This window comes from Ictalurus punctatus, chromosome 17, assembly GCF_001660625.3.
Source record: "Ictalurus punctatus breed USDA103 chromosome 17, Coco_2.0, whole genome shotgun sequence".
NCBI classification, from domain to species: Eukaryota; Metazoa; Chordata; class Actinopteri; order Siluriformes; family Ictaluridae; genus Ictalurus; species Ictalurus punctatus.
Genome location: NC_030432.2, coordinates 9232638 through 9259999, shown reverse-complemented (window position 1 = coordinate 9259999; position 27362 = coordinate 9232638). Strand labels below are relative to the sequence as shown.

At 40.2% G+C, this 27362-nt stretch overlaps 2 protein-coding genes across 5 annotated transcripts in view; one reads left to right on the top strand and one right to left on the bottom strand.

The window, feature by feature from the left end:
- The window catches only part of mcamb (melanoma cell adhesion molecule b), a 41296-nt gene extending 30225 nt beyond the window's left edge, over positions 1-11071 (top strand). Inside the window, exons 10-17 of one of the 4 annotated variants that reach the window (XM_017490729.3) lie at positions 1110-1251; positions 1372-1496; positions 2625-2766; positions 2918-3028; positions 3690-3725; positions 4742-4868; positions 5039-5153; positions 8333-11071. In XM_017490729.3, the coding sequence (XP_017346218.1) occupies positions 1110-1251; positions 1372-1496; positions 2625-2766; positions 2918-3028; positions 3690-3725; positions 4742-4868; positions 5039-5153; positions 8333-8335 (801 nt within the window). In that variant the 3' untranslated portion in view covers positions 8336-11071. The remainder of the gene's footprint in view (positions 1-1109; positions 1252-1371; positions 1497-2624; positions 2767-2917; positions 3029-3689; positions 3726-4741; positions 4869-5038; positions 5154-8332) is intronic. The other 3 variants (XM_017490731.3, XM_017490730.3, XM_017490732.3) reach the window with 3 other exon arrangements.
- cbl (Cbl proto-oncogene, E3 ubiquitin protein ligase) overlaps positions 9921-27362 on the bottom strand; it is a 59490-nt gene continuing 42048 nt past the window's right edge. Inside the window, exons 6-16 of the mRNA XM_017490733.3 lie at positions 26301-26438; positions 25858-25945; positions 25636-25767; positions 25322-25543; positions 23357-23488; positions 22874-23233; positions 22262-22356; positions 22011-22175; positions 21801-21910; positions 19910-20116; positions 9921-14385 (exon numbers count right to left, since the gene is read on the bottom strand). Coding sequence (XP_017346222.1) covers positions 14120-14385; positions 19910-20116; positions 21801-21910; positions 22011-22175; positions 22262-22356; positions 22874-23233; positions 23357-23488; positions 25322-25543; positions 25636-25767; positions 25858-25945; positions 26301-26438 — 1915 coding nt within the window. The 3' untranslated portion in view covers positions 9921-14119. The remainder of the gene's footprint in view (positions 14386-19909; positions 20117-21800; positions 21911-22010; positions 22176-22261; positions 22357-22873; positions 23234-23356; positions 23489-25321; positions 25544-25635; positions 25768-25857; positions 25946-26300; positions 26439-27362) is intronic.

Below are 27362 nucleotides of genomic sequence, written 5' to 3'. Positions count from 1 at the left end.
GTATGAAATTGATATCAAGTTACTAAGCCAAAATGTCAAAAGTATGTAAAAAGATAAAACATATAGCTTTCTAACTTTCCACTATTGACATTATGAACATACAAATAACATAATAAACATAAAATAATGTTAACATAAAAATAAAGTTTTGCTGAAGTATTTCAATGCGTAGTATTAACATTATGTATACTCCCCTTGTCCTAAGGGTTCAACACAAACTAAAATATGAATATGTGGGGTTTCCTTCTTCACAATGCAGAAAAACTGCATTTTAAATCAGTCTACACCACTCGTTTTCTCTGCTGTTAAACATAGTGGTGGGTCATTTTTGACCCTTAAGACAACACAATTAACAAAGAAAGACATTTATATAGCATGTCAGTGTAAGAGGTTTTAGGGCACTGACACCTAACGCATTGTAATAGTCAGCACGTTTTCCTCCACGGGAAAGACTTTCAGTCACGTGACCTGTGATTTTTGTCTTGATGCTTGTGACAGAAAAGATTATTCCATATATTATCTTCAAGAGAGAGAAAAATGAGAGGATGGTGAGGATTACTGCTACTATAATATAAGTGATGACAGGAAATAACCTGTTTTGTGGACTTTAGACAACATTAAACTATGAAACTATAGTATAGTATAGTAACTATAAAATGATTTAAAATTGTAATCATTGGCAAATTGCTGTGGTCTGAGAAGAGTAAAACACTTAAGCACATTCTGTTATAGCTAAATAATCCACTTTTGGGTTAGCACTTTGCATCAGGCCACATCATACCACCCTGCCATGGATTATTTTCCTATAACTGCACACCCTGTCATTTTATTCCTTACCTTATGTCATAGTAATGGCTCTGACCTATGTATCAGCTGCAGTGGCTATAGAAAATGAGCTAAAATGAAATGTTTGCTTAAGTACATTATTTGCAGTAAGGTAAAAACAGCTACAAAAGCTACAAAATATATTTTAAACAGCTTTATTTATTTTTAAGTACAGACAAGAACTAGGGTTAGGGTTTGGAGCTATAACAAATGACTGCAATTACTGCAATTTCTAAGGGTCTGGTTTATAGACGTATACCTGTGCTGTGTGTGAATGTGTGCAGGACAATGTGCTGCTGGATGAAGGCCATGTGCTGACGTTACGCAACGCCTCCTTTGCCACAGCAGGGACATATGTTTGTGAAGTAATGACATCTGAGCTTCCTGAGTTAAAAAGGCGCAACACTGTGCATGTCCGTGTAAGAGGTAGGTTTTTACTAAACGTCTACCTCACACGAGACTTTATCTGACTGGTTCATTTTCATAAATGTTCTGGGTCAGTGGAACCTATAATAGCTAAGTAGTAAACATCTAACCTCTCTTTAGGAAAGCCGATGATCACAGAGGGGGTGGCCGTGATTCCTCTGGATACTGAAGAGGCCATCAATGTGAGCTGCCGTGCCACAGGACATCCAACTCCCAACATCCACTGGAGTCTCTCTGATGAACAGGTACTGAACACCAAAAAAAAGAGTCACATAAAATTAATCACATAATTTGGCATTAGGCATGTTAAGTTACACAATAAAATGAGTCGTAACTAGAAAACTTTCACATGGTGAAATTGGCATTTCTACTGTATAAGTTCTGAAAAGTAGACCCGATGGCTTAGAGGTTAGCACACTTGCCTCGTACCTCTGGGATAGAGTGTTCAAATCCTGCTTCCACCCTGGGTATGTATTCTCCCCATGCTTCAGGAGTTTTCCCTGGGTACTCGGTTTCCTGTTTTCTCCCCCAGTCCAAAGACATGTTTTGTAGGCTGATTGACTTTTCCGTAGTGTGTGAATGTGTGTGATTGTGCCCTGTGATGGGTTGGCACCCAGTCCAGGTGTCCCACTCCTTGTGCCTCGAGTTCCCTGCGGGGCATCATGTAAAACACATTTGTCCTTTTACTTATTGTATTTGTTCTTTTAAGCTTGTGTCCAAAGTTTCAGTTGCTTTTCATGAATGAACTTTCCTGCATATCAAAAATCTAACAAGCAAGTTTTGGCTGGTCTCATGATGCCAACCTAAAGTTTTTGATGATTGAACAAAAGTCGTAAATGATGGATTGAAGAAATCGCCCAAAGATTCAGAGGAAATTGGAATCTCGTTTCTAGTACGTTGCATTGTGGAGTTATTCTCGCAAATGTATGTCCAAATTTGACCTGTTGGTGGCAGTAGCGTGCTTGAGGGGTGTAATCTAAAATAGCTGTGTAGATAGCTGAGACTGTCCTTCATCACTGTGCCAAATTTCATAAAACAACAACGAGCATTCAGTGGGTTAGATTAGCGAAAGTATAATGATATGGTGAAAGTATAATAATAATAATAATAGTAAGTAAAAGAAGAAGAAAAAGAAGAAACTATTACAGTAAGGTGTCTATTTACCTTTAGTGCTTGGCCCCTAATAATAATAATAATAATAATAATAATAAAGTTACCCCTGATAGTTAAACATTTTTACCAAGAATCTTCACTGATAGTGAAACTCTTAAGGGCTTCTCCAGAGACACAAACTGATCAAAGGTTTTTCCCCCTTATGTGTGTGCTCGGGATACAAACTTGCCATTTTGCCATGAACTTTTTGTCGTCTGTAGGCTCAGCTGGGAAGATGGGACACCAGGACAGAGAACAGTGTCCTCAGCATTATTTCCATCAGCACCACTTCTGACATCACAGCTTCCTGTACAGCCACCAATGACCTGGGCACAGCCGAAACCTCTCGCCACATTCATGCCAGTGAGTTTCTGCTGCCGGACTTTAACATACTAACCAGAGTCTATTACATGTTTAATCTACTCACACGTAGCCTTACATGCGCATGCTGCCTTCATCAGGGAAGAGGGTTTTTTTTTTTTTTTTTTTTTTTAAGAGTTTACTTTGTTTCTAGTTCAAATGAACCAAACAGCCACAACAACACCAACAACAATACCAACAGCAACCACCACCACCACCACCACAACAACGACAACAACAACAAGCAATACAACTGGTACGATGGGTAAGTGTGTGATAGAATATCGTGAAAGATTGTAAGAGAATAAGAGATTTCACCAGCTAAGAAAATTAAGAATGAAGAAGAGTAGAAGAAGAGTTATTATTTGGAGCACAGATTTATAAAACACACACAAAAAAAAAACAAAACCCCAAAACAACATTTTAATGAATTGCAGCAGAAAATTTTTGTACTTTATTTGGTATACAAGCTGCCATAGAATACTGCTTGTTTATTTAAAATGTATCCTAGTTTGAATTTTGTCCATCAGTTATACAGCATGTATGCAATGGCCTTTTGTCTCAACACATTTTTCATTAAATTTTTCCATACTATGAAGGCAACTTGATACAGTATTTGACGTATGTTTCATGCTTGTTGAGGCTTTTTGATAGAGTGTTTGCACACAGATTGATTTCAGAGTAACAAGTGCTCTCAGGCAGTCTCCTGACTCCCAACAGCTTCTTGTTCAGCTTGGCAGAAATCTTGTGCAAATCAGGGAACAGCAGCTCTGCATGCTTAAAAATAAGTCACTGCAGGAAGTCGTTAGATCGTGTTGCCCCTCCCTCTTGTTTAGTTTCGGCTCTGTTAAACATGAATTGATTGTGTGTGTGTGCTTGTACTTGTGCTCTGTGTCAAACCCTAACATTAACCCTTGTCCTCTCAGTGGCAGGAACAGCCAACCCGAAAAAAATCAAAAAAGGTTTGTCTCAGTTCTCTAACTTTAATAAGCCAACATGCGAACATTAGCATGCCTCATCACTGTTCAATGCCTGTGCATGCTGTACCCGGAGCACTCCTCTTTCACCCCGAAGACGCGAAATATTCATATATCAAAGACACTAAATGCATACAAGTTGTATTTGTTACACTTACATGCATGCACTGAAAATACTTCCACCCAGTCACCAGCTGAACGAATGGTTTCTTTATCAGAATCACACTCTTCTGCTCCACTCTGTGGTCTGAGACAGAACTTAATGAGCATGTACACATGAATAGTTTGCCTTGCCACAGACCACAGACGGCCTTCACCATCTACACAATCCCATGTATCACTTAAGTTCTGTATCTGTGCAATCAACTACGTTTTCAACCACTGAAGTGAAGAAAAAATCCAACTAAAACCAAACTGCAGTATTTTTTTATGATGTTCCGAATCCAAATCAGGTGATGTTCTTGCTACTACACTATATGCACTATATATCCACTATACCTTGTTATACCACAGCGTTGTTGAATTCTCCGATCTGAAGGTGTGGAATCATTTTCTAGAACAGCACGACTCAGACAGTAGTGCCGGCTGTAACTGTATTCAAACCACAGGTTTATTATTAACGTGCTTGTTCTAATATGTTATCATTTCTAAAATAACAGTTCATTTGCAAGTGGACATTCGACATAATCTAAGCCTCATGATAATGATAATTCTAGAAAAACAATGTGATGTGGTGAAGCTTTCTGTATGGAGAAGCTTATTAAACATTTATGGAAGGTTTTTCTAGAAAATACTACCCTTTGTTTTATTCCATACTTAGTAAGTGATGGCTTGAATCAGGAGTGTTGGAGCTGGGACATCAGACTGTGCTGGATTCTGGTCTTTCTGGAGCAGATAAAGTTCTGTCTGTTAGCTTCTTTGGTGTGGACGTTTCTTTTACAGTGTAAAATGTTACAGGGCGCTTGTAAATGTTGCTTGCACTTTCTTGTTTGTACCACCAGGGGGCAATGGATTCATCATTGCAATCATCATCATTTTCATCTTACTGCTGGCCATCCTGGGCAGTGTGCTGTACTTCATGTACAAGAAGGGCAAGCTCCCGTGCGGGCGCTCAGGGAAGCAAGATCTGTAGGTTTTCTTTTCCTATAAACAAGCTTCTTCATTTGATAGACCAAAAAGTGCATAGAAATACACACTCTAATCCATAATGTTACCTCATAAGGCCTAAATGAGAGATTGTATTTGAATGCAGCATGAGGATCTATCGCAGCACTTACCTTTCACTGTGTCTCTTGCAGCACTAAGGAAAAGGCCAGTAGTGATGACATCGTTGTGGAGATGAAGGGCAGCAAATCTGAGGAGGCAGTGCTTCTACAGAGAGTCAATGGTGATAAAAAGACTTCCATCGACCAGGTTGTTAGTCTAAAATGTTTAAATACACATTCTTTGCTTTTACAGCATCTTCTGCGTATTCAACCCCTTTCCAACAGTGCCTATATGATTTTGAGATAAATTTTTTCACACTGAGGATGACTGAGGGACTCGTACACAACTATTGCAAAAGATTCAACATGCACTGATGTTCAAGAAGGCAACACTATACATTAAGAGCCAGGGGGGTGTAAATTTTTTAACAGGATTATCGGTGTAAATTGTTATTAATTTGTTTAAAGATCTTATTCTTTCATTTAGTACTGCCCTTCAGATGATAAATAAGATATTTACATATCTCCCAGAAGACACAACAATAATAATTTATTAGGGCTGCAACTAACAATTATGTTCACAATCGATTAATCAGCTGATTATTTTTTCGATTTAATCGCAAGGGGGCAAACTTTCAGTACCATTTTGCCGTTTATTTAAAAAAAAATCCACAAACTGAGTGTTACAAATAAACACTTATATCAACCTTATATAAAAATGAATTTTCACTGCACCTTGTGGTTTCTGTTACTCACTGCCTTTAGACATATTATTTACTTGTTTGCTTTGATTATACCGTTTTAATTAGACATCACAAATCTTACTTGCACTCCTGCTGTTTATCACCATGTCTACACTGCAAGTGAGGAGCAATGCAGCCTTGTTACTAATAGATAACTTCCATTATAATAAACGACAGAATTTACACCACAACCACGCAAATACAACATATAATGACAATAAACTGGAATTAAACTAAATCTTTTAAGCATCAGTTTCCCCAACCCCTTGAACAGTGAAGCATTTTGGATATAAACATATTTTTGCTCGTGCATCACTGTCATGTGTCCATGCTACACAAGCTCCGCTTTGTAAAGTTTACAGGTTACATTAGTTGCACCAGGTGTGCCTGAGCTGGAACACATGAAATGCCTGAACTGGATAGAGGTAAAAAAATGTATGAAATACCTGGACAGGGCAGAAAAAGGAAGTGATCAACGGCTGCAACCAGATTTCTGAGAAGGCAGGTTGTGAAAAACCCTCGAGTGACTGCAAAAGACCTGCAGACTTGATGGCAACAGGCACTGAGGTTTCAGTGAGTACAGTAAGGCTTGTACTAAAAATGCAGAATGTTTCCATGCCAGAACTCCAAGACGTTCACCACTACTGACCCAAAAGCACAGGGCAAGTCGGGTCAAAATCATATAAATAAGCCACAGAAGTTTTGGGATTCTGTTCTGTGGAGCAGTGAAACAAAACTGGAACTTTTTGGCATGGTGGATTAGCGGTATGTCTGGAGGAAGAAGAATGAAGAAAGAACACTCTGTCCACAGTCAAGCATGGTGGTGGCTCGGTGATGCTCTGGGGCTGCTTTGCATCCTCTGGTCTGGAAACCTGCAGCGTGTGGAAGGCGAGATGGATTCATTGAAGTATCAGAAAATCCTAGGAGAAAACGTCATGCCGTCTGTGAGGAAGCTGAAGCTTGGGCGTCATTGGACCTTCCAACAGGACAATAATCCAGAACAAACCTCAAATTCCTCCAAGGCTTGGTTGCAGAAGAAGTCCTGGAAGATCCTACAGGGCCATCACAGTCACCTGACTTCAATCCTATAGCAAATCTCTGGTGGGATTTGAAGAAGGTGGTTGCACCACGCAAACCCAAGGATATTACTGAACCAGGAACGCTGCGAGAAGCTATGCATCTTGTTTGCAGCAGGTCATAACAGAAAAAGGGTGCTCTACTAAGTACTAAAGATGCTTGCCATGAAGGTTGAATAATTTTGATTGCAATTGAACATCAGTGGTCGCATTATGTGTATTTGATGTCGTGCCATCGACAGGGAAACGGCTTAGACGTCCAGTTAGTAAAAAACACACTGATGTTCCAATTGAGATGACTGTGCCTTTCTAAAATTCATACACTACACGGTAGAGTGCATACTGCATAGTTTAAGTGTATAGTACGTCATTTGGGACAGAATTTTAACATTTACCCTCTGATGCGTGTTTTCCGAACAGAAGTAACATAATGAGTAAGAGGCCATTCACATGTCAATACATTACATTACAGCATTTGGCAGATGCCTTTATCCAGAACGACTTACAATTATCTCATTTATACAACTGAGCAGTTGAGGATTAAGGGCCTTGCTCAAGGGCCCAACGGTGGCAGCTTGGCAGAACTGGGATTTGAACTCACGACCTTCCAATCAGAAGCAATAAGTTTGCTACCAGATTTATTTATGGAGAAGAGGAAAAAAATGCCATGTTTAGGTGCATGAGCTTCACCCACCCACCCACCCACTACGGACACAGCGATCAGACTACCATACATGTCTTTGGACTGGGGGAGGAAACCGGAGTACCTGGAGGAAACCCCCACAGCATGGGGAGAATATGCAAACTCCGCACACACGGACAGCGGCGGGAATCAAACCCCCAACCCTGGAGGTGTGAGGCAAACACACTAACCATTAACCCACCGTGTGCAGACCAACTAATCGATATTGAGATTCGCATCTCTAAAATTTACACCAATCATTCGTATGTAAACTTATGAACTCAGCTGTACATTTAACACGATGGAATGTCCATTATCAGTTTTAATGTTCTTCAAGCACACAATTCATGTTATTCTGAAAACAATTATACACTTATTGTCCTCTCTTGAAGATAATGAGCTAGAAAATGCAGCTTGTCTTTCGCTGATAAACCCCAAAATCCTCAGCTTGGAAGACTTTCCCACGGTAGAGAGAAGCAGAAGCAGACTGAGATAGCGTCCTGTCTATAGATGTTAAATAAACATTACAGAAAGTTGAACCACAGTAACGATTAGATGATGTTCTTTATTGAATAACACCTTTTTAATCTGTTTATTGTTTGGCTAAATTGATGTTAATGTTGACCATCCGGGTGAGCTCGCTGCTGCTGCTGTAGAAATGAATATGTATTAGCATTACCATAAAGCAGTGACTTGCCTTACAGCTGGCATTATAGCACAATAAAGGTACCGAAATGTACTTTTTCATGTTGCTGGGGTGGTACCATCACAATACATCAGTTGTACAAATGTTCTAGTACTTTCTGTGTAGAAGCCTGTTCACATGATTAAATTCAAACTGTTTTCTGATGTGATTTATAATGTTCTACTTTGAATCCGTCCACAGTGAGGCAAGGGATAAGCAGAGAGGATGGGCCGCTGGCAGTCTCCATGTTACTACACTCTCTCAGCTCCCTCAGGATGAGTCCCAGAACTTCCTCCTTACAGGACTGGCATGTTTAATCCTACCCTGTGAGCTGGAACACAATCCTGCATCAGGTCCACTGACTCATTTCTGCCTCTACAATGTTCAAATTTGGTTTTCAGGGTTTTTTTTTTTCTCTTCTTTTCACCCCAAACAGGCCTCGTTGCGCATTAGGAACAATCTGCACTGTATGTTCTACATCCTGTATATATGAAATAATGTACATATGTCGTTATTTAAAATAATCGACAAAACCTGAAGTGTTCTTTGTGACCTGAATGAAGTCCTTCTTGCGCTTGACTAAGATTCGGGCAACAGACCTCGGCCGAAGGGTGCTCCGTTAAGTGTTCAAGTGCTCGCCGTTGTTTTGTCTGTTTAAAATCGCTCTCACTGCTGCCTCACTGTAGTCTGTGCACTGAAACTCAGAGCTGCCTCTCACTACTGTGCCGATCCAACACTGTAAACGCTTCACCTGCTGCCTCCGACAATACTTCTTCACTGAGGGGGAAAAAAAAAAAAAAAAGAATCTGATCTATCAAAATTATTATTTTTTTATCTAGTCTTTTTAAAATATGTACAATGTTTATGCTGAAAGAAAAACTCACACACTGAAATCTGTATATGCTATACACATTAATCTGACCCACTGAGAGGAAAGGTACTCTCACCGTCCACTTTATTAAGAACAGCTGCTCAGTCATGCAGTTCTCTAATCAGCCAATCATGTGGCAGCAACACAATGCATACAATCATGCAGATACAGGTCAAGAGCTTCAGTTAATGTTCACACTAAACATCAAAATAAGGAAAACCTGTGATCTCTGTGCCTTTAATCGTGGCATGGTTGTTGCTACCAGAAGGGCTGGTTTGAGGATTTCAGAAACTGCTGAACTGGGAATTTCTCACACACACGTCTCTGGAGTTTACACAGAATGGTGCGAAAAACAAAAACCATTGAGTGAGTGACAATTCTGTGGGTGGAAATGCCTTGTTGATAAGAAAGGTCAGAGGAAAATGGCCAGATTTGTTTGAGCTGCCAGGAATGATATAGAAAGTCATGTAATCTCTCTTCACAACTGTGCTGAGCAGAAAAGTATTTCAGCATGCACAAAACATCTAACCTTGAGGTGGATGGGCTACAACAGCAGACGAACACATTGGGTTCCCCTTCTGTCAGCCAAGAACAAGAATCTGAGTGTATCATGGGCTCAGGCTCACCCAAAAGAGAGTCTTCGACTGTCAAGTTTCAGCGAATCAGCAGTTTCTGAAATACTCAAACCAGCCTACCTGGCAGCAGCAACCATTCTGATGTTTGATGTGAACATTAACTGAAGCTCTTGACCCGTGTCTGCAAGATTGTATACATTGTGTATGATTAACTGATTGCATAACTGCATAAAATGTACGGGTGTTCCTATTAAAGTTGATTGAGTGTATATGAATTCAGTGTTTAATTAATGTCCTGAGGCCCTTACAATTTCTTTCTGACAATCATATGTTTGTATATTGCATTATGTAAAAAAAAAAAAAAAAAAAAAGATGAATTACAATCTACTCCAGGTCTGCAGTGCATTTAAGAATCGCAACAAACACAGATTGGTCATTATTACTCTCTCTCTTTTTTTTTTTTTTTTTTTTTTTTTTTAAATATATAGCTTTTGTTTTTATTTTAGTTTAAAAAAAAAAAAAACCTTAAAAAAAAAAAGGGCATGACTATGATCATTCAAGCACACCGTTCACACTTTATTCTCTACCAAAGCAAAAGCATAACCGAAGGCACAATTATTACAAATACCAGTTGTTGTTTTTTTTTAAACATAAGCTAGTCAGCTCCATGTGCAAAAACTAGCACTAAGTGTCGCATCTCGTTTTTGTGTACGTCACAGGTTCATTCATGCCTTATTTCTGTAAAGATATTTGATCCCCTCCTCCCCACTCCCCTTAAAGCTTGATTAAAAACACTGTCCTTTCCCTTAAAAACTGTTTCCTTTCCATTCATTGATCATTTAAACAAAGACTGGGTGACAAGCTCTCTAGTGAAATCTCTAGTATAAATAAAAGAAGAAAGGGATTATAATTCAAAACATAAGATCAACTCCTGTATTCTTTCAAAATGGCTTTAATAATACAGAAATTCAAAATTTATGAAGGTTTTCTGAAGGAGGGATTTCTGGGTTGGAGTACATCAACATTAATAAATATCATTAGTCTTAGCAGCAATGCTCGATTTTTAACGATAGTTTAGTTCAAACTATTACAGAACATTACTGTCTCTAAATGTGTATCTTTGTTGGCCCAACACTGTCTGTGTATGTATGCATGTATGTACGTACATATTAAAATGTCTGTACTTAATACAATATATCCAAATGTATTTGGCTTTGACATGAAGAAAAACAAACAAACAAAAAAACCTTAAATGAACCAATTTGTGCAACCAGTTTACACTAGCGAGTGGCTAAGAGACCATGTTGCTATTCGAACCTAATCTAAAGGAGTGTTAACCTCTAAAAAGATCCCCATTTCTGAAACTCACACACTCGCAGACGCTGAAGATCATGGCACTCAAGGAGACGGCAGTTTGGATCAGGAATATGACGATCACTAAGGCGAAGAAAATCTCAACATGAGCTTTGCTCTCTCTCATCCAGGGCTGAGAGGCTGGAACGCTCGATTCTTATTAAGGCGACTACTGACGGCGGCGAGGAACATTCACGTTCTTAAATAACGTAAATAAATGACACGCACACATGGACGTACAGCACAATTACCTTGTAACACTGACTTCTTTAACAATCCGAATTCAACAGTTCACCTGAAGCTTTGTTTGTTTGGATATAGCAGTTATTATGGGAGAACATGGTTACTTCTACAGCACCAGGTGGACGTCTGTACCAGCCTCTGTACCATAACAGTACCTAAAATTAGAGACTGAGGACATTAGCTTTGTTTCTATTTGTTTAATTAGACAGTATATTACTGTGCATACGTCCAAAGTGATATGAGAATGAAAAGAAAAAAAGAAAAATCCTGAAACACTTGAGGGAGTCATTGCAAAATGAGGAAAGAGCTCCCTCACGTGGTCTAAAGTAGACGTTCCAGTCAACAGCTATTCGGCATGACGTCACTGCAAAAGCTTCAGAAGCATGTAGCAACAAGGGGCTGTGTGAAAATACAATGGATCACTTACACCAGGACATGTTCACTCATTCACAAGGCCTTATTCCGGGCAGCAGACACAACATTTCAGACATTTTCTAGACATATGGCACTGCTCACAGTATTATTCACATCAGTGTAAAAAAAAAAAAAAAAAACAAAAAAAAAAAAAAAGGAGGAACATAAAATAAAATTAAATTCTGACATGTACAGGAATGCAAAATGAAATAGCCGTTTCCACATATTCTATACATAAGTAACTTTATACGCTTGATTTTAAAGTGACAGTATCGGAGCACAAATTGGTATACGGTGTGAAATCTTGCAAGACACAGACACGCGCACACACATACACATTCACTTGATATACAATATTGACAAGAAATACAGTAATCAGAATTTTAAAAAATCAAAATAGCTCTGATCTGAAAACAAAGCTTCACTACTTCACATGGTGCAAACAAAAATACTGAACTATAAAATCATCACCTGCTTGCCACGTCAGAATTAAAACCAGCTGGAGCGTTTTTCATTTCTTATTAACAAAGTTGTACCTACAAGCTTCATATTGTGGAAGTACCTGCTATGCCAGTGCAATATCTCAGACAGGGGGATGGGGTGGGAACATTAATTTCCTCCAGGGCTTCATAAGCTACCAATGTATCCATTTCATTGTGCGTGTAACACAGTCCGAGTCCGATTTCTGAGCGCATCCGTGGAGATCTGAGGAAAGCCGACGTCACTAATAAACGTGTCGAATTAGTCAAAGACTTCAAAGTAGTCATTCAGTGCTTCTGCCCTGAATAAGAGAAGATGGAGACAACATTTCATTTCCCGTTCAATACTGATAAGAGTCTCTTTGTGGATGTACAGTATTCCTGAGAAAAAAAAAAAGAAAAAAGAGAGGGAGACTGCAATATGAAACCGTTCCATAATGCTGCTGTACAGCCCGATCCGTGTTAGAGGGCCAAGCCGACATGTGAAACCTCTAAACCGCTAATCAGACAAGTCAAAGGTTTTCTGCAACAACATGCTTGTTCACATACTTTTACTCGTTTGTGTACGTGCTCCAGTGATGGCGCTGACGGAAGTTTCTGGAACACCCTAAACACCAAAACAAAAACATGACCGCAAAATGAAAAACGAAAAGAAAAATGGAAGCCAGCCTGGGCCCAGAGCTGCAAAAGCTGCTCGCAGTTTCAAGTATGCTACATAATCAAATTCAACCGAACAGATACTGTCACTTTAAAACAGGTTAAACACAATATTCACAAATATACATTTAAGGCTTAATTGTTTAGCACTAACAAGAGTAGCAGCAGTAAAGCACTTCTGAATTAATAATCATCTTAAAAAAACAACAACAACAGTAATATAATAATAATAATAATAATAATAATAATTTCACTTAGATGAACAGTTTCAGACAAAATCTCAGCGAAATTGGAGCGATTTCAGTCCTGATTTAGCACAGAAACTGTATAAGCAAACACTTCCTTCGAACAAAGCGCGTGCGTCACTTTGTGTCCACCTCCCCACTAATCTGTTAGAGCACATGTATAAAAGCCTATCATTCGCCATCAGGGTAATGACACACACACATAACAAAGGCTACAACACGAATAACGAGCCCTCGCCTGCTTCGGGACTCGGAAAAAGGCGTCGGATTTCTGCCTGGAGCTCGATTTTCCACCCTTTTGGAGGAGGATTTAACTGTCGCCATATTGTATGCAACGGGATTCATACATGAGGCTACGATATCCAATTCTGCGGTATAAACATATCAGTTACAGTAATGCTACACAGCAGCAGAGGCAATGCAAGACACTGATGATGGTTAAAGCCAATTTCAACTGGTGACATCACACGACCGTACTACTCCACACACTCACACACACACACAAACACAAAGTGACTTAACATAACCGGTACATGACGTTAGATCAGATTTCAGAAAATCGGGTTGTAGTACGGGGACTGTCACTCAGGCCCTGCCACTTTAAAAAAAAATGACACACACACACACACACACACACACACACCTCAAGAAAGTACCAGAACACCACAAAAGGCAATTTTCGACACCAGCAAACATTCAGCTGCAGTTTTCCACATGTGACAGAACAGCAGTGCTGATGAGTCCCTCCCTTTCCCCAGCCATCTCTCTCTCTCTCTCTCTCTCTCTCACACACACACACACACACACACACACACACACACACACACACACACACAAACACGTTCTCTCTGGACCTGCCCTCAAACCTATCCACCCTTAAATGTGTATATATTAACTATATGGACTCATAAATTAAATTATTATATAAAAACACACAATTTTTTTTTGTCCTTGCTTGAGTTTGACTAAAAGCCTCAGTGGATGTGCAATGCCAATGAGGCTGACTTCAAGAACGGTGATCCTGCTGGCTAACAGCATGCAGGAGCCGGATAAGGCCTGTGCCTCACGCTTGAATGACCTACACTCGTGGGAGGACGGCCCTGGAGCAAAGAGAGGGAGAGATAGGACTCGCTGTGGATCAGGAAGGGCTGCTATGTGAGGATGTGTGCCGTGGAGGGGACGGACACGAACTCGCGCAGGATATTCTTGGCCATCTCAATGTTGTTCTGCGCAATCATCAGAGCTTTCTGGATGTCCTGGTGGGAGTAGCCCTGGCTCATGAGCAGCTCGATCTCACTGCTGATCTGCGGGTTGCTGGACGCGGCTGCGGGGGGAACAGGGCTCGGCCTGCGGTCCGAGTTGATGCGACGTGGGAGGGGTTTTGGAGGCCGTTCAGGAGCTTCTGCAGAGTCGAAGACTGAAAGAAAGAGGACATGAATGGATATATATACACACACACACACACACACACACACACACACACACATTTATACCATGGTTTGTCTGAATACTCAATGCTGATTGGCTGGAAGGTGTGTGTTCAATCTGTTGAATGCACAGGCAGTTCCAGTCAGTTTAATCACCGTTCTAAGTTAACGCACTGCCTATAAACAATTTTCACCATAGTAACATACAGTTACAGAGTGAGAAAGCTACTGTAAACGTTTAATTACTATACTTAGATAAATGGATGATTTTTGCATGTCATTTTACTTATATGGTGAATAAGGCAATTTTGATAAATGCACCGAGGCACAAGATGTATTTCACAAACTGGAGAAGATAATGTTAAATGTGGAATGTAACAAAAAAATGGCACAAGTACTTTACACACATTTACATTTATGGTATTTGGTGGATGCCCTTATCCAGAGTGACTTACATTTCTCTCATTCATACATCTGAGCTATTGAGGGTTAAGGGCCTCGCTCAATGGCCCAACAATGGCAGCTTGACAGTGCTGGGGTTTGAACTCATGACCATCTAAGCAGTAAACCAACAGCTTAACCATTGAGCTACCACTGCCCTACTTTGCTTTGTTAAAAACAGCAACCTCATAAATCCATTAATTATTACTCTTCGATTGTGTGGAGTGCCTGCCATTCAAGTTCCTGTGAATCAGCTGTTACTATACGGAAAAATCAATAACATATTAGAATGAACAAATTAATATTAACCTGTTATTCATGTTACAGCTGGAACTACTGCCCGAGCCGTGCTGTTATACAAAAATAATGCATAATAATAAATAATGACAAATCAGATTTGAGGATTCAACTCTGCTGTGGAATATGTAGGCAGAATCACACACTCCAGACTGCACGGTTATACAAATTAATTCACTTCACCACCCCGGCATGGATTATCTTCATAGAACTGCGGTCTGTTGTGTTTTATTGCTTACTTCGCACATGACAACGCATTTTCATATCAAAAGGCAGGATCTCATTTCCTATAGTTCCTTTTAAATGATCCATACCCAGTTTAAACTGACCCAAAAGGGAAACCAAATGACCTTTGTGGACATTTAACCAGCTAATGAACTATCAGACCATGCTGTTTACACCACAACTTCTTAAGAAATCCTAATTTATAATGCTGAATTATGTTATTCATAATGGATATTTTACATTCTGTGGATGAAATCAGAACAAAAAGCAGAACTGAAGTGAAATACCAGAAGTGAAAAAACCAAAAACAAACAGAAGGATTTTGTTGCAGAACCATTAAAACCAACTCATGCTTCATGCCAAAGACCTACTTTAAGTGGGTTCATTTAAGTGGTAGGAAAATATATACACCAGCCAATCATGTGGTAGCAGTGCAATACAAAAATATCATGCAGATACAGGTCAAGAACTTCCGGTAATATTCACATCAAACATCAGCAAGAGGGAAAAAACATGATCTCAGTGACTCTGACCAAGGCATGGCTGTTGCTGCAGAAACTAGACAGTTGAAGATTGGGGGGAAAAGAAGAAAAGAAAGAAAAAAAAAAAAAAAAAAGAAAAAAAAAAAAAGAAAAAAAAATTCACCAGGTCTGTCTCCAATCTTTAACTACCTAGTTTCGGTGGGTCTGTACCCACTGCAGCCTCATATTCCACTTCTTGTCTGACAGGACAGGAACCTGATGTGGTCTTCTGCTGTTGTAGCCCATCTACCTCAAGGCATGTTATGCATTCTGAAATACTTTTCTGCTTGCCACCATTGGACAGAGTGGTCATTTGAGTTACCGTAGAATTCCTGTAAGCTTTAAATGGTCTGGCTCTCCTCTGATCTCATTTACACCCACGTAACCTCCACTCACTGGGTATTTCCCCCCCACACCGTTCTGTTTACAGACTGCTGTGTGTGAAAACCAGCAGTTTCTGAAATCAGCCTATCTAGGACCAACACCCATTCCACAGTCTCTAAGATCACATTTTCCCACCATTCTAATGTTTGATTTGAACATTCACTGAAGCTCTTGAGCTGAATTGGCATGATTTTATGCATTGCACTGCTGTCACATGATTATCTGACTGGATAAGTGCATGAACTTATCTGCAGCCATGTGTAGACAGCAAGGCTCAACTTCTTTATCCATAAAGCAAATCAAACTGACTGGGAGCACTTCAAGGCATAAATCAAGTGCAAAATGAAGCATAAGCAAACAACTACTAGAGATGGTCCAAGATCGTTGTGGGTTGTTTTATAGAGGACCGAGTTCATTTTAGTTGACATATGCACTAGGGCTAGGTATTGCGACCAATTTGGCAATTCGATTCAATTCATATTTATATGGTTTCGATTTGATTCAATATTGAATAGTTATCAATATTATATTTCAAATGTTAGTTTTGCAGACATGGATTTTTTTTTTTTTTTTAAATATAAATGCTGGTAACAGAAATTCTCCTATTTAGCTATATTACTGAAATACACATTTACATTAACAAGAAGGCCCACAGAACTATGTTTAATTACTTTTTACTTTTACTTTGTGTAACAAACATTGTAACAAGAAATCATAAATATGTCTATCAATGCACACAAGGTAAGCACAAACTGCACATTATTGTAAAAAAAAAAAAAAAAAAAAAAAAACGTTGTAAATGTGCAACAGTGAAATTCATTAACAACTTGAAACATGTTTAATAAATAAAAATTTAAACATTCTGTAATTAATAATACTGCAGCTGCCTACATGTGCAAGAGGCGAGCTATGATTAGAGCAACTGCCAACCAATCTCATTTCAAGCAGTGCAAGAACGCCGGTTTGTTGTGTCTGCTGGTGACTAGCAACCAACTTCCCGTTTACACTTGTATGTGCATGCCCAGTGTGCGTGAATGGTCATGTGATATGCGTATTCGGTTGTGTAGTGTGGACGGAGATTGTTTCTGAAACACAGCAGAAAACGCTGTTTTAAAACGTAAACGCACTAGTGTAAACAGGGCCTTAAAAAAAGCTATCATTTTGTTATATTGAAGATCGATTAAAATATGAGAACCTATATTTTTTTTACCCAGCCCCAATATGCACAAAAAGTGGCAAGTCATTAGTCATCTAAGACCAACATGGAATGCTAAAGTCAACCCAAGTGTGAAATTTTTATTTGGGCTGACCACAACTGGACAGTGAAAAGAACGAAGAGGTTAACTGGATTTTACCCACCCTACAGCACGAGATAAACTGAGTAGATAACCATTTAAGACCAGCTTAACATTGTGCCACATTTGGAAGGATGAATCGGCCCAATTATCCTCTAAAACAGTGTTCACCAACCCTATTCCTCAAGATCTACCATCCTGCAGGTTTCATCTCCAATCAAAATCTAACACACCTATTTTAGTTGATCAAGAACGTTTTAAGGTAATGATTAGGTGGTCAGATGGGCACAATTATGGTTGGAGCTAAAGTCTTCAGGAAGGCAGATCTCCAGGAACAGTGCTGGTGACCACTGCTCTAGTGTGACCCAGGCATTAGAGGCTTCAGTGGCCAGATTTCTCTTGCGTATGTCTGAGTGTGTCGCTAATGATTTTTAATAAGTGGTATATCCACTGAGGTCTAATGTCAGAGTTTTCCAACTTTATTACAGTATGGGTGTGGGTACAGGTGTGGGTGGAAGTGGGTGGTTTTCAGTTTCGTATGGACAGGAGTGGACAGGCAGATATGAAGCTTGTGGGACATTAAAACCCCTTAAGCCCCAACACTCGTGTTCATTCATGGAAAATGACTTATCGGACATTTTCAATTAGTTTAAACAAATGAATTATTTTATCGCAGCAGTTCTGGTATAAGATTATTCAGGACACTGGTGGCTTTCTGTGTGTGCAGTTTCATGACTGTGTGCTTAACTCCTGGTGAGCAGGACGATGGGAAAGGGGCGAAGTTTGAGCTCCCTGCTGGGCAAGCAATTCACACCTCTCCACGAAAACATTGAGACAGAGATAAATCGGAGAGCACGACTAAAGTTTTTTTGATAGTAAAACACCGTATACAACTGCCACAATAAAATCATAACATTTAAACCAAAGATCGGACTTGTATAAACGTTTACTACCTTACATTACCTACATATTCGAAAATCCAGTTCACTCACGGTTTTATAAATCATGCACATTTCCATCGGTATAAAGTTCATCAGCTTTATTGAAGAAAACAACCACAAAGTTCCATATTTAGTCACAAATGTCCTCTTAAAAATGCATTAAGTGTTTTGATATCCCACCCCTCTGGAATTTAGTAATTAGCCATAAACTGAACTGAGACACATTCTAAAAAAGCTAATCTGCTTTGGCTATGCTGAACAACCCGCCTCCTAAATTTTAATCGGGCAGTCTAACTTGATTGACACCTACATGGATGAATTGTAGATACTTCTAGCTATCAAACAAGCCCAAACTCGACATGATTGACCACTCGGAGGCTGAGAAAATCAAAAGCGTAATCAGCACAACCAAACATTTTACGCGTGCATCCATTGGTCTTGAGTTGTGTGTCAGCGGGCACAGGCCAATCAGCAAAAGCGCTATTTCTCGAAGTCTTCAATTTTTAAAGGGTTTGTGCCATTTTTATAAGCTTGGTGCCATTTAGAGAGGTTTTTTGTCATTTGGAGACATTCGGAGAGGTTTTGTGCCATTTTTGAGAGTTTTTTTTTTTTTTTTTTTTTTTTAACCGGTGTTTGGATAACCTTACACACAATTTTAGTGGTTAGAGATAACTTCCACATATTTTGAGTGTTTATGGACAAGTACTTGGGGCATCTTTGAGACCAGAAATGGGGTTGATATCAACATTTGCTGTGAAGATATAACATTTGTGTTAAAAGTAAAAAAAATTTTTAATAATTAAAAAAAAAATCTGAATATATTGCCCCAGGTAGGTTAGGTAAAAGATGAAATAATTGAAATAACTGCTAATTCTTAAAGTCTTAAGTGTCTACTTTCATATGAGCCATTAACCACTACTGTGGTGTGTGAGATCACAAAACAAATCAATGCTGAACACAGGTACCCCCAAAACAGACAAAAATGCCATTTTTTGGCTACCGGTAAAAGAGGTTAACGTAGGAGTATATTAGGTGCCCCTGTTTACAGTGATAATCCTTTGTAAATGCTTTACTAGGTTAGCATCGCCACAGTTTAAATTTCTAAATGATAAACAGTTCATATTCAATATACATATTGCAAGCAGATAGAAACAAAAACATCTGTTGGAGTGGGTGAAAATGATCAGAACTCCTTCAGGAGTGTGCACGAGTGTAATTAAAGCCCCCACTAACCCACTGTTGGTGGTTGGGAACCTCTACTCCATCAACAAACTGAACTGTATAAATGATACAAAAAAAAACCAAAAAAAAAAACCAAACAAACAAACAAACAAACAAACAAACAAAAAAACAAGCATCAAAGTCATGCAATAAATGCGTGAAGTAACGATCTGTCAAGCAAGTACTTACGGACTGGCGTTCCTGGTTCGCTGTCCACAGACAGGCGGCTGAATGCAGCGGATGTGCCGCTCACATCTGAGAGTGTACGTCGAGCTACTGGCAGAGGCGGTTTGGGAATGTCATAGCCATTCTCCTCCTCCTCCTCCTCCTCCTCCTCCTCACACTCTGTCTCTTGCGGCCCGTTACTGATCCCCGACTGAGGCAACTCGGAGTAGTCTGGACAAAGGGGGACCAAAGTGACACAATCCTACCTCACTGCACAAAATGACAGATATGGATGGCCAAGATGATCGGACAAACAGAGGTTATAAATGTAGGGGTGCTCATCTACACACATATAATCATTATGCATTCTTATTAAGTCATTAGCCTCTGGATTCGTTTTGGTATTTTGCTATACATTCAGGTTTCCTCTTGTTTAACACTCCGCTATAAATATGAATGTTTTTGTTAAGAGAATAGCTGCTAATAGCTAAAAAATTTAAAGTGCCTTTAGAAATGTACAGTTAAGGTCATAAGTTTACATACGACTTGCAGAATCTGCAAAATGTTAATTAAAAAACAAACAAGAGGGATCATAAAAATTGTATTTTGTTGTTTATTTAGTTCTGCCCTGAATAAGCTATTTCACATAACAGATGTTTACATGTAGTCCATAAGACACAATAATGACTGAATTTACACAAATGAACCAGTTCAAAAGTTTACATACATTTGATTCTTAATACTGTGTGTGCTACCTGGATGATCAGTGACTGTTTTTTTGTTTTGTGATACTTGCTCATGAGTTCTTTTGTTTATCCTGAGCAGTTCAACTGCCCACTGTTCTTCAGAAAACCCCTCCAGGGCCTGCAACATTCTTAGTTTTTCCAGCATCATCTGTATATTTTACCCCTTTCCAACAGCAGCTATATGATGTTGAGATCCATCTTTTCACACTGAGGACAACTGAGGGACTCAGTTGCTCAAGAAAGCAACAGAATACATTAAGGGCCAGGGGGGTGAAAACTTTTGAACAGGATGATTGTTATGATTTTGTCTTCTGGGAAACATGTAAATATCTTATGTAGCTTCTGAAGGGCAGTATTAAATGGGGGGAAAAAAAGACCTTTAAACAAAATAATTTACACTGATCATCCTTTTCAAAAGTTTACACCCCCTGGCTCTATGCATCGTGTTGCCTTTTTTAAATGATCCCTCTTATTAATTTTTTAATTTTCCAGATTCTGCAAGGCATATGAAAACTTATGACCTCAAATGTACATATAATGACTATGTAGACAAGGAAAAACATTATTTCAATGGTCAATAAACCCCAAATAACACCAAACAACTCATATCGTAACTACTGATATAAAAATGTATGTCTAACTTCTCGTTTCTAAAGAAAGTGTCTTAAGGAGACATAACAGTTCTTCATTTGAGTCACTCCCTGGTTCAGATAACATTCTTCCTTCGTCGTCACTTTCATTAAAGATTATTGTCAGCACTTCCTCTATATTCAGGCTGTGTCCCAAATCACATACAACAGTCACCAGTATCAGTGCCTAGTTGGTATTGTACTGAACAGTTTTATATGCAGCTGTAGTTTTTCATAATATAGGATATTCGAGACGATGTGTCTAGTGGGTTGAGTTTAGATTTTTGAATACTGTTTTTAACTCAAAAATGGCAAACACCCAGTAAAAATGTAAAGGATGCTTTTTTTTTTCCTTTCAGAAATGTGTTACATTAAACATTAATTAATCCTTCATTTTGGACATGTTTTCCACGTTTAATCAAAAACAGCTCATTAAAAAATGTGTCCTTTTATCACTGATCATAACTGAGATGATTGCTAGAATGAGTCTATATTTAAAAATACTTTAGCAGATTTGACTTGCCTATATATTACTCCTACCTGGATCACTGGCTTGATAAGGCAGAGTGGCGCTGAGGGCCTGGGCCTGAATATTGTACATGGCTTCATACATCTGTGGGCCTTCGGGGTCCAGATCACTGTGCAAGCCCCTGGATAAGAAAAGAGATTGAAGTTCATTAAAAATATAAAAAAAAATCTTTTTATTTTTCAACATTTACTGTGAGTGTTGATGCTTGTAAACTAATTTACCTTGAGTTAGGAGTGTTAGGGTGGTGAGGCCTGGGCACTGCCTCCCCTAGTGAAGGAGTCATGGTGGTCAGTACAGGCAGAGAGCTGGGAGTCATGTAGTCAGAATCCTCATCATTATTCTCACAGCCATCCTCCCCACAGATCTGCTTCACTGCAGGAAGGGGTCTGCACAATGCAAACAAAGAAAAGTACTCAGACATGCAAACGATACATGCAAAAAGAGAGTCGCACACAATATACACAGCATATACCTGACTGCAAGAGAATAAATGGCATTTGCCGATGCAGAGGGCTTCACTTTCGGGTTGTCATACTCAGGTCCGCCAGAGGCTGTTGCACCAAAACACTGCAGCAGTGAGGCAATAACACAAACCCATGTTAGAAATGGCACACGTGAGAATTTATATTATAGAAAAGTATAGTATCCAAAAGCAAAGTGTAGGGAAACATCATTACTTAACAACAAATGCACTGTGTAGTCACTATTCTGTATACTTATTGTCCCACATTGTTTCTGTAGTCTTGTGTGTTGTACTACTGTATTATGTGTTGCAGCATGGTACTGGAGAAGTTACATTTTGTTCCCATTTATATAAGCTATATAGAGGAATGACAATAAAAACGCACTTGCTTTGACATGAACAAATCACAAATTTAGAAGCTAGCCCACCAGTATGCTACCCAGTCCCCGGTTATCGTTGCATGGAAACTTATATGACTGGTCAAAAATGTAGCACATCATCCTTCAAAAGTCTAACATTTTGGCTATAAGCCGTGGTGTTTGGTCTGTGTGCCCAGGCTACTCATCTGTCCACCCTTGACACAACACTACTGTTTGGTACAAAATGCACAAAAGTGCCCACCAGCTGGTGCTCGAGACCGGAAGAGTTGCTGTTCCGCTGACCATCAAGAGCCGAGGGCAGGGCAAGCGGAAGGGAGTGCCGGTTAGAGAGCTCTCGAGACCCACGGGTCTCTCCTCCTACAGCAGCAATCTGAGAGGGAGCTTTGGGGACTGGGCGTAAGTTCCAGTCAGCCATACTGCGATTGGGTGGGGTAGGAGGTGGTTTATCACGAGGTGGTTCTCCAGGCGTGCAGGGCAGTGGCCGTCTCAAGATTCTACTATCAGCTCCGGCGGAATGAGGCCGCTCGGGAGGAGGAGGTGGAGGCAGGTCTCGCAGAGCTGGAGGCAGAGGCAACGGCTTGTCTTTGTGATGTGTGGAAGCCTGACAATAGGAAGATATAATTAGAGGTCTTATGATTTTCTTCTAGCCATGTGACGATAAATTGGTCTTGAGGTTTACTGTATACAACACTGCGGTTTCACAAGGCAGGGTTAATAAATTTACCTTAGATGTGGCACCGGGGCTGGAGGCCCCTGGAGGGTTAGGCGGTCTGTGCGGTATGAGGTCTAGACGTGGGGGTACTGGGGGCAAAGACGTTTGGGGTGGCATGGACATCGGGGATGGAGGCCTCTCTACCTGTAAAATACAAAAAGCAAAGCCAAACCCTTACTAATTTATCATCATTCAATCATCATTTCAGGATTTCTACTTTATGTGAAATGTGGCACCACATGCAGTGTTCAGTTCATCAAATTAGTGACAAAAGCCAGTTGCAGATGGATTTTTGAATTTTATCAATGATGGGATAATGGACGGCAACCAACAGAAAAGATTTTAATTATCTGAGAACTGACAAAAATCTAACACTCGAAATACATTGTAAGGCCTTAAATATGAACTATTTAGTATTAAACAATAAAACCCCTTTAAAAAGTTGGTACCTATTTTCTGTGTATGTACTGTAAACACTGTGCTGGAACTGTTTATGACCAGTGATGGCCCTCTGCACTACATCAGTTGCCAGATTGCTCCAAAAGATTTCTTCTGTTGACTGGACCATGAGCAGCACAAACTAAAGCACTTCAGTTCATTTTCTGATCACACAAGATGCTGACAAAAGCCATGTTTCATATGTTCCTGTGTTTCATGGACAGTTTGTGAAGGCAGAGCATGACTTTGCCAAGGGCCAAATTGTGATGGTTAGATGACTGGGTCAGAGCATCTCCAAAACAGCAGGTCTTGTGGGGTCTTAGGAAGGACAACCGCTTAACTGGAGACAGCGTCATGGGCGCCCAAGGCTCACCGATGCACGTGGGGAGAGAAGGGTAGCCCGTTTGGTCCAATACCACAGAAGTGCTACTGTAGCACAAATTGCTGAAAAGGTTAATGCTGGCTATGATAGAAAGGTGTCAGAACACACAGTGCATCACAGCTTGCTATGTCTGGGGCTGCGTAGCCATAGACCGGTCAGAGTGCCCATGCTCATGCCCATGGACCCCTACACACCACCGAAAGTGCCTACAATGTACACATGAGCACCAGAACTGGATCAATGGAAGAAGGTGGCTTGATTTGATGATTTTCTTTTATATCATGTGGATGGTTGGGTGCATGTGAGTTGCTTACCTGGGGAAGAGATGGCACCAGGATTCACTATGGGAAGAAGGCAAGCTGGCGGAAGCAGTGTGATGCTCTGGGCAATGTTCTGCTGGGAAACCTCGGGTCCTGGCATTCATGTGAATGTTACTTTGACACGTACCACCTACCTAAACATTGCTGCAGACCAAGTACACCCCTTCATGTCAACGGTAATCACTATTGGCAGTGGCCTCTTTCAGCAGGATAACGCGTCCTGCCGCACTGCAAAAACGGTTCAGGAATGGTTTGCGGAACATGACAATTCAATGCCTCCAAATTCCCCAGATCTCAATTTTATTGAGCATCTGTGGGATGTGCTGGACAAACAAGTCCAAACCATGGAAGCCCCACTTCGCAACTTACAGGACTTACAGGATCTGCTGCTAAAGTGTTTGTGCCAAATACCACAGCACACCTTCAACTTCTTGTGGAGTCCAAGCCTGGACGGGTCAGAGCTGCTTTGGCAGCACAAGGGGGACCTACACAATATTAGGCATGCACATTTAAATTATGTAGTGGCTGATCGGTTTATGTTACCATGTGCAACATCATTGGTTTAAGGAATAATTATTGCCTTTGTACCTTTAATATTCAAATTATCACTCAATGTAAAGTCTGGAAAAATAACACTGCACGAAATAAAGATGTATGCAAAGTTATACAAATGTATTTTCCATTATTTCTCTCTCCCACTGAACAGATGCACTGATAGAACAGAAACAATCAGATCTCCGTCTCACCAGCAAGAGCCCACAGCACCTAAGGTGCGTGAAAATCAGTTAGGAATCATCGTCACTGATGTAAAATTAAAAGGGTTTAAGAAAGACGCACTTTAGTACAAGCCAGCTTGCTCATCATGAGATGGGGGTCTTCCAGTCGGTCATCATCGTCATCATCATAGCTCGGCGAAGGTGCCCCCTCTGCTCCGAACATTCCCCTGCAGCCGCCGTAGGAACCTCCACTGTTGTCCTTGGGGTCGAAGGGGTCAACCACAATGGGCTCAGTGCCCTTGATTTCACAGCGGCAGAAAGGGCATCCTTGGCCCTCTGATTCCTGTGGCACAGAATAAGAGACTCAGATAATCAATAAAAGATTAAACGTGGCAACTTGTACTAACCAGGAAGTTCTGCTGCGGTCATTTTTACCTGCCATGCAGTCAGGCAAGACGTGCACATGAGGTGGCCGCAAGGCTCGATCTTCACATCCTTGTCATTCTCGGCACAGATCTTGCACAGCTGGAAAGTCGAGCCCATTTCGCAGTACAGCTCATATTGCTCCTGTTGAACAGAAAGAAGGAAGGAGTGTGTCAAAGCTTTGAAATACGAAGTAAAAGAACAAACTGTGTGTAGAGTATGACAGAGACTAACCTGTGTGACTTTGATATGGTCTTGCGGTGAGGGCTCGCACAGCCCTGTGAGGTCGGGGTTCTGAGTACGGCCATCGGGGAACAGATAACTAAAACACAGATGTGCGGTCATAAGTCACTGAGGTATTTCAAGCACAGAGATCGGTGACTCAATATACCTCAAATGACGAAAAATACTTTAAGCAACAGTTACAAAATAATGCACTGTAATGAGTGACAAACATCTGAGATCAACATCAAAACATTATCATGCAACATTTTAAAATCTCAGCCTCCACTGCTGAGACACTGCTTCCAATGTAGGGATGTTTACGGTCAAGCTAATAATGACATCCGAACAAAATGACCAGCAATGATGCATCATACTGTATGCATAGTAGGAAGCCAAGCATCTAGCCTAACACAATAGTAATGGGTAATAATGATGGATATAAACACACTTACAATCCTTCCCGGAAGCCGTCGATGAGAGCCTGGAAGAGAGGCTTATTGTGGGGAATGGTTTGCAGGATATTCCCATCGGCAGTCACGTAGCCGATGGCCCACTGGCCCAGACGTGTGCAGCTCAGCCTGAAAATGTAGCTACAGAGCAGAGCAGAGTAGACATGTCTCGATATTAAAAGTTTGATACAATGATGATAACCTTTGAAATTTGTGGCCAAAAAAAAAAAAAAAAAAAAAAAAAAAAAAAAAAAAAAAAACCTTGGGCATTTTTCATTTGTCCCAGAGTGTACTAAGGAGGAGTGGTCAAGAACTGGATGTGAAGGGTGCCGAGAGCAACAGAGAATGAGGCGGTAACAAATGTGTGTCAACACCTGTGTGTGATCCATGCGAGACTATTTATGTCCACTTCCTCTCCCAGTAGGCACCAAACACCAAAAAGGGGGAGAGAGAGAGAGAGAGAGAGAGAGAGAGAGAGGGCGGAGATTCAGAGCTTGAGCAGCCTGGTCAGTGAATAGAACACCAAGAGCATTGTGTGTGCCTTTTTTGTTTAAGCTGGATCAGTGATTTAAAGTGTAAGAAAATGTGCTATAGGGAAATAAATTGAAACTAAACAGAAAAATTGCTCTCTTTAAAGCGCTCTGTTATGTCTCCTGTGTCCTCATTCCCTCAGATAACAGACCAGGATTATCACAGCTACTTTTATTGCTTACAGGTCCTTTTGTTGATAACGGAATATGGCATAAATTGGGTAACACCACTGTGAAACTAATCTTTATCCCGTCATCCTTCTATTAGCTATCAGTGTGACAAGGCTTACTCAACCGGATGAGGATGATACAATCATGTGAAAAAATAAGTACACCCCATGAAAATGGTTGGCTTTTTTGACATATTGGGACAAGCAAACATTTGCTCATCTTTGAAACTGTACTTGAACAAAACCACAAGGAAAAATTTATTTTTAAATCATTTATTCAACAGAAATATCAATACATGTGATATTGTTCTGTGGAAAAAGTAAGTACACCCGTGGCCTCAGAAATCATATTGCCTCATTTAGCA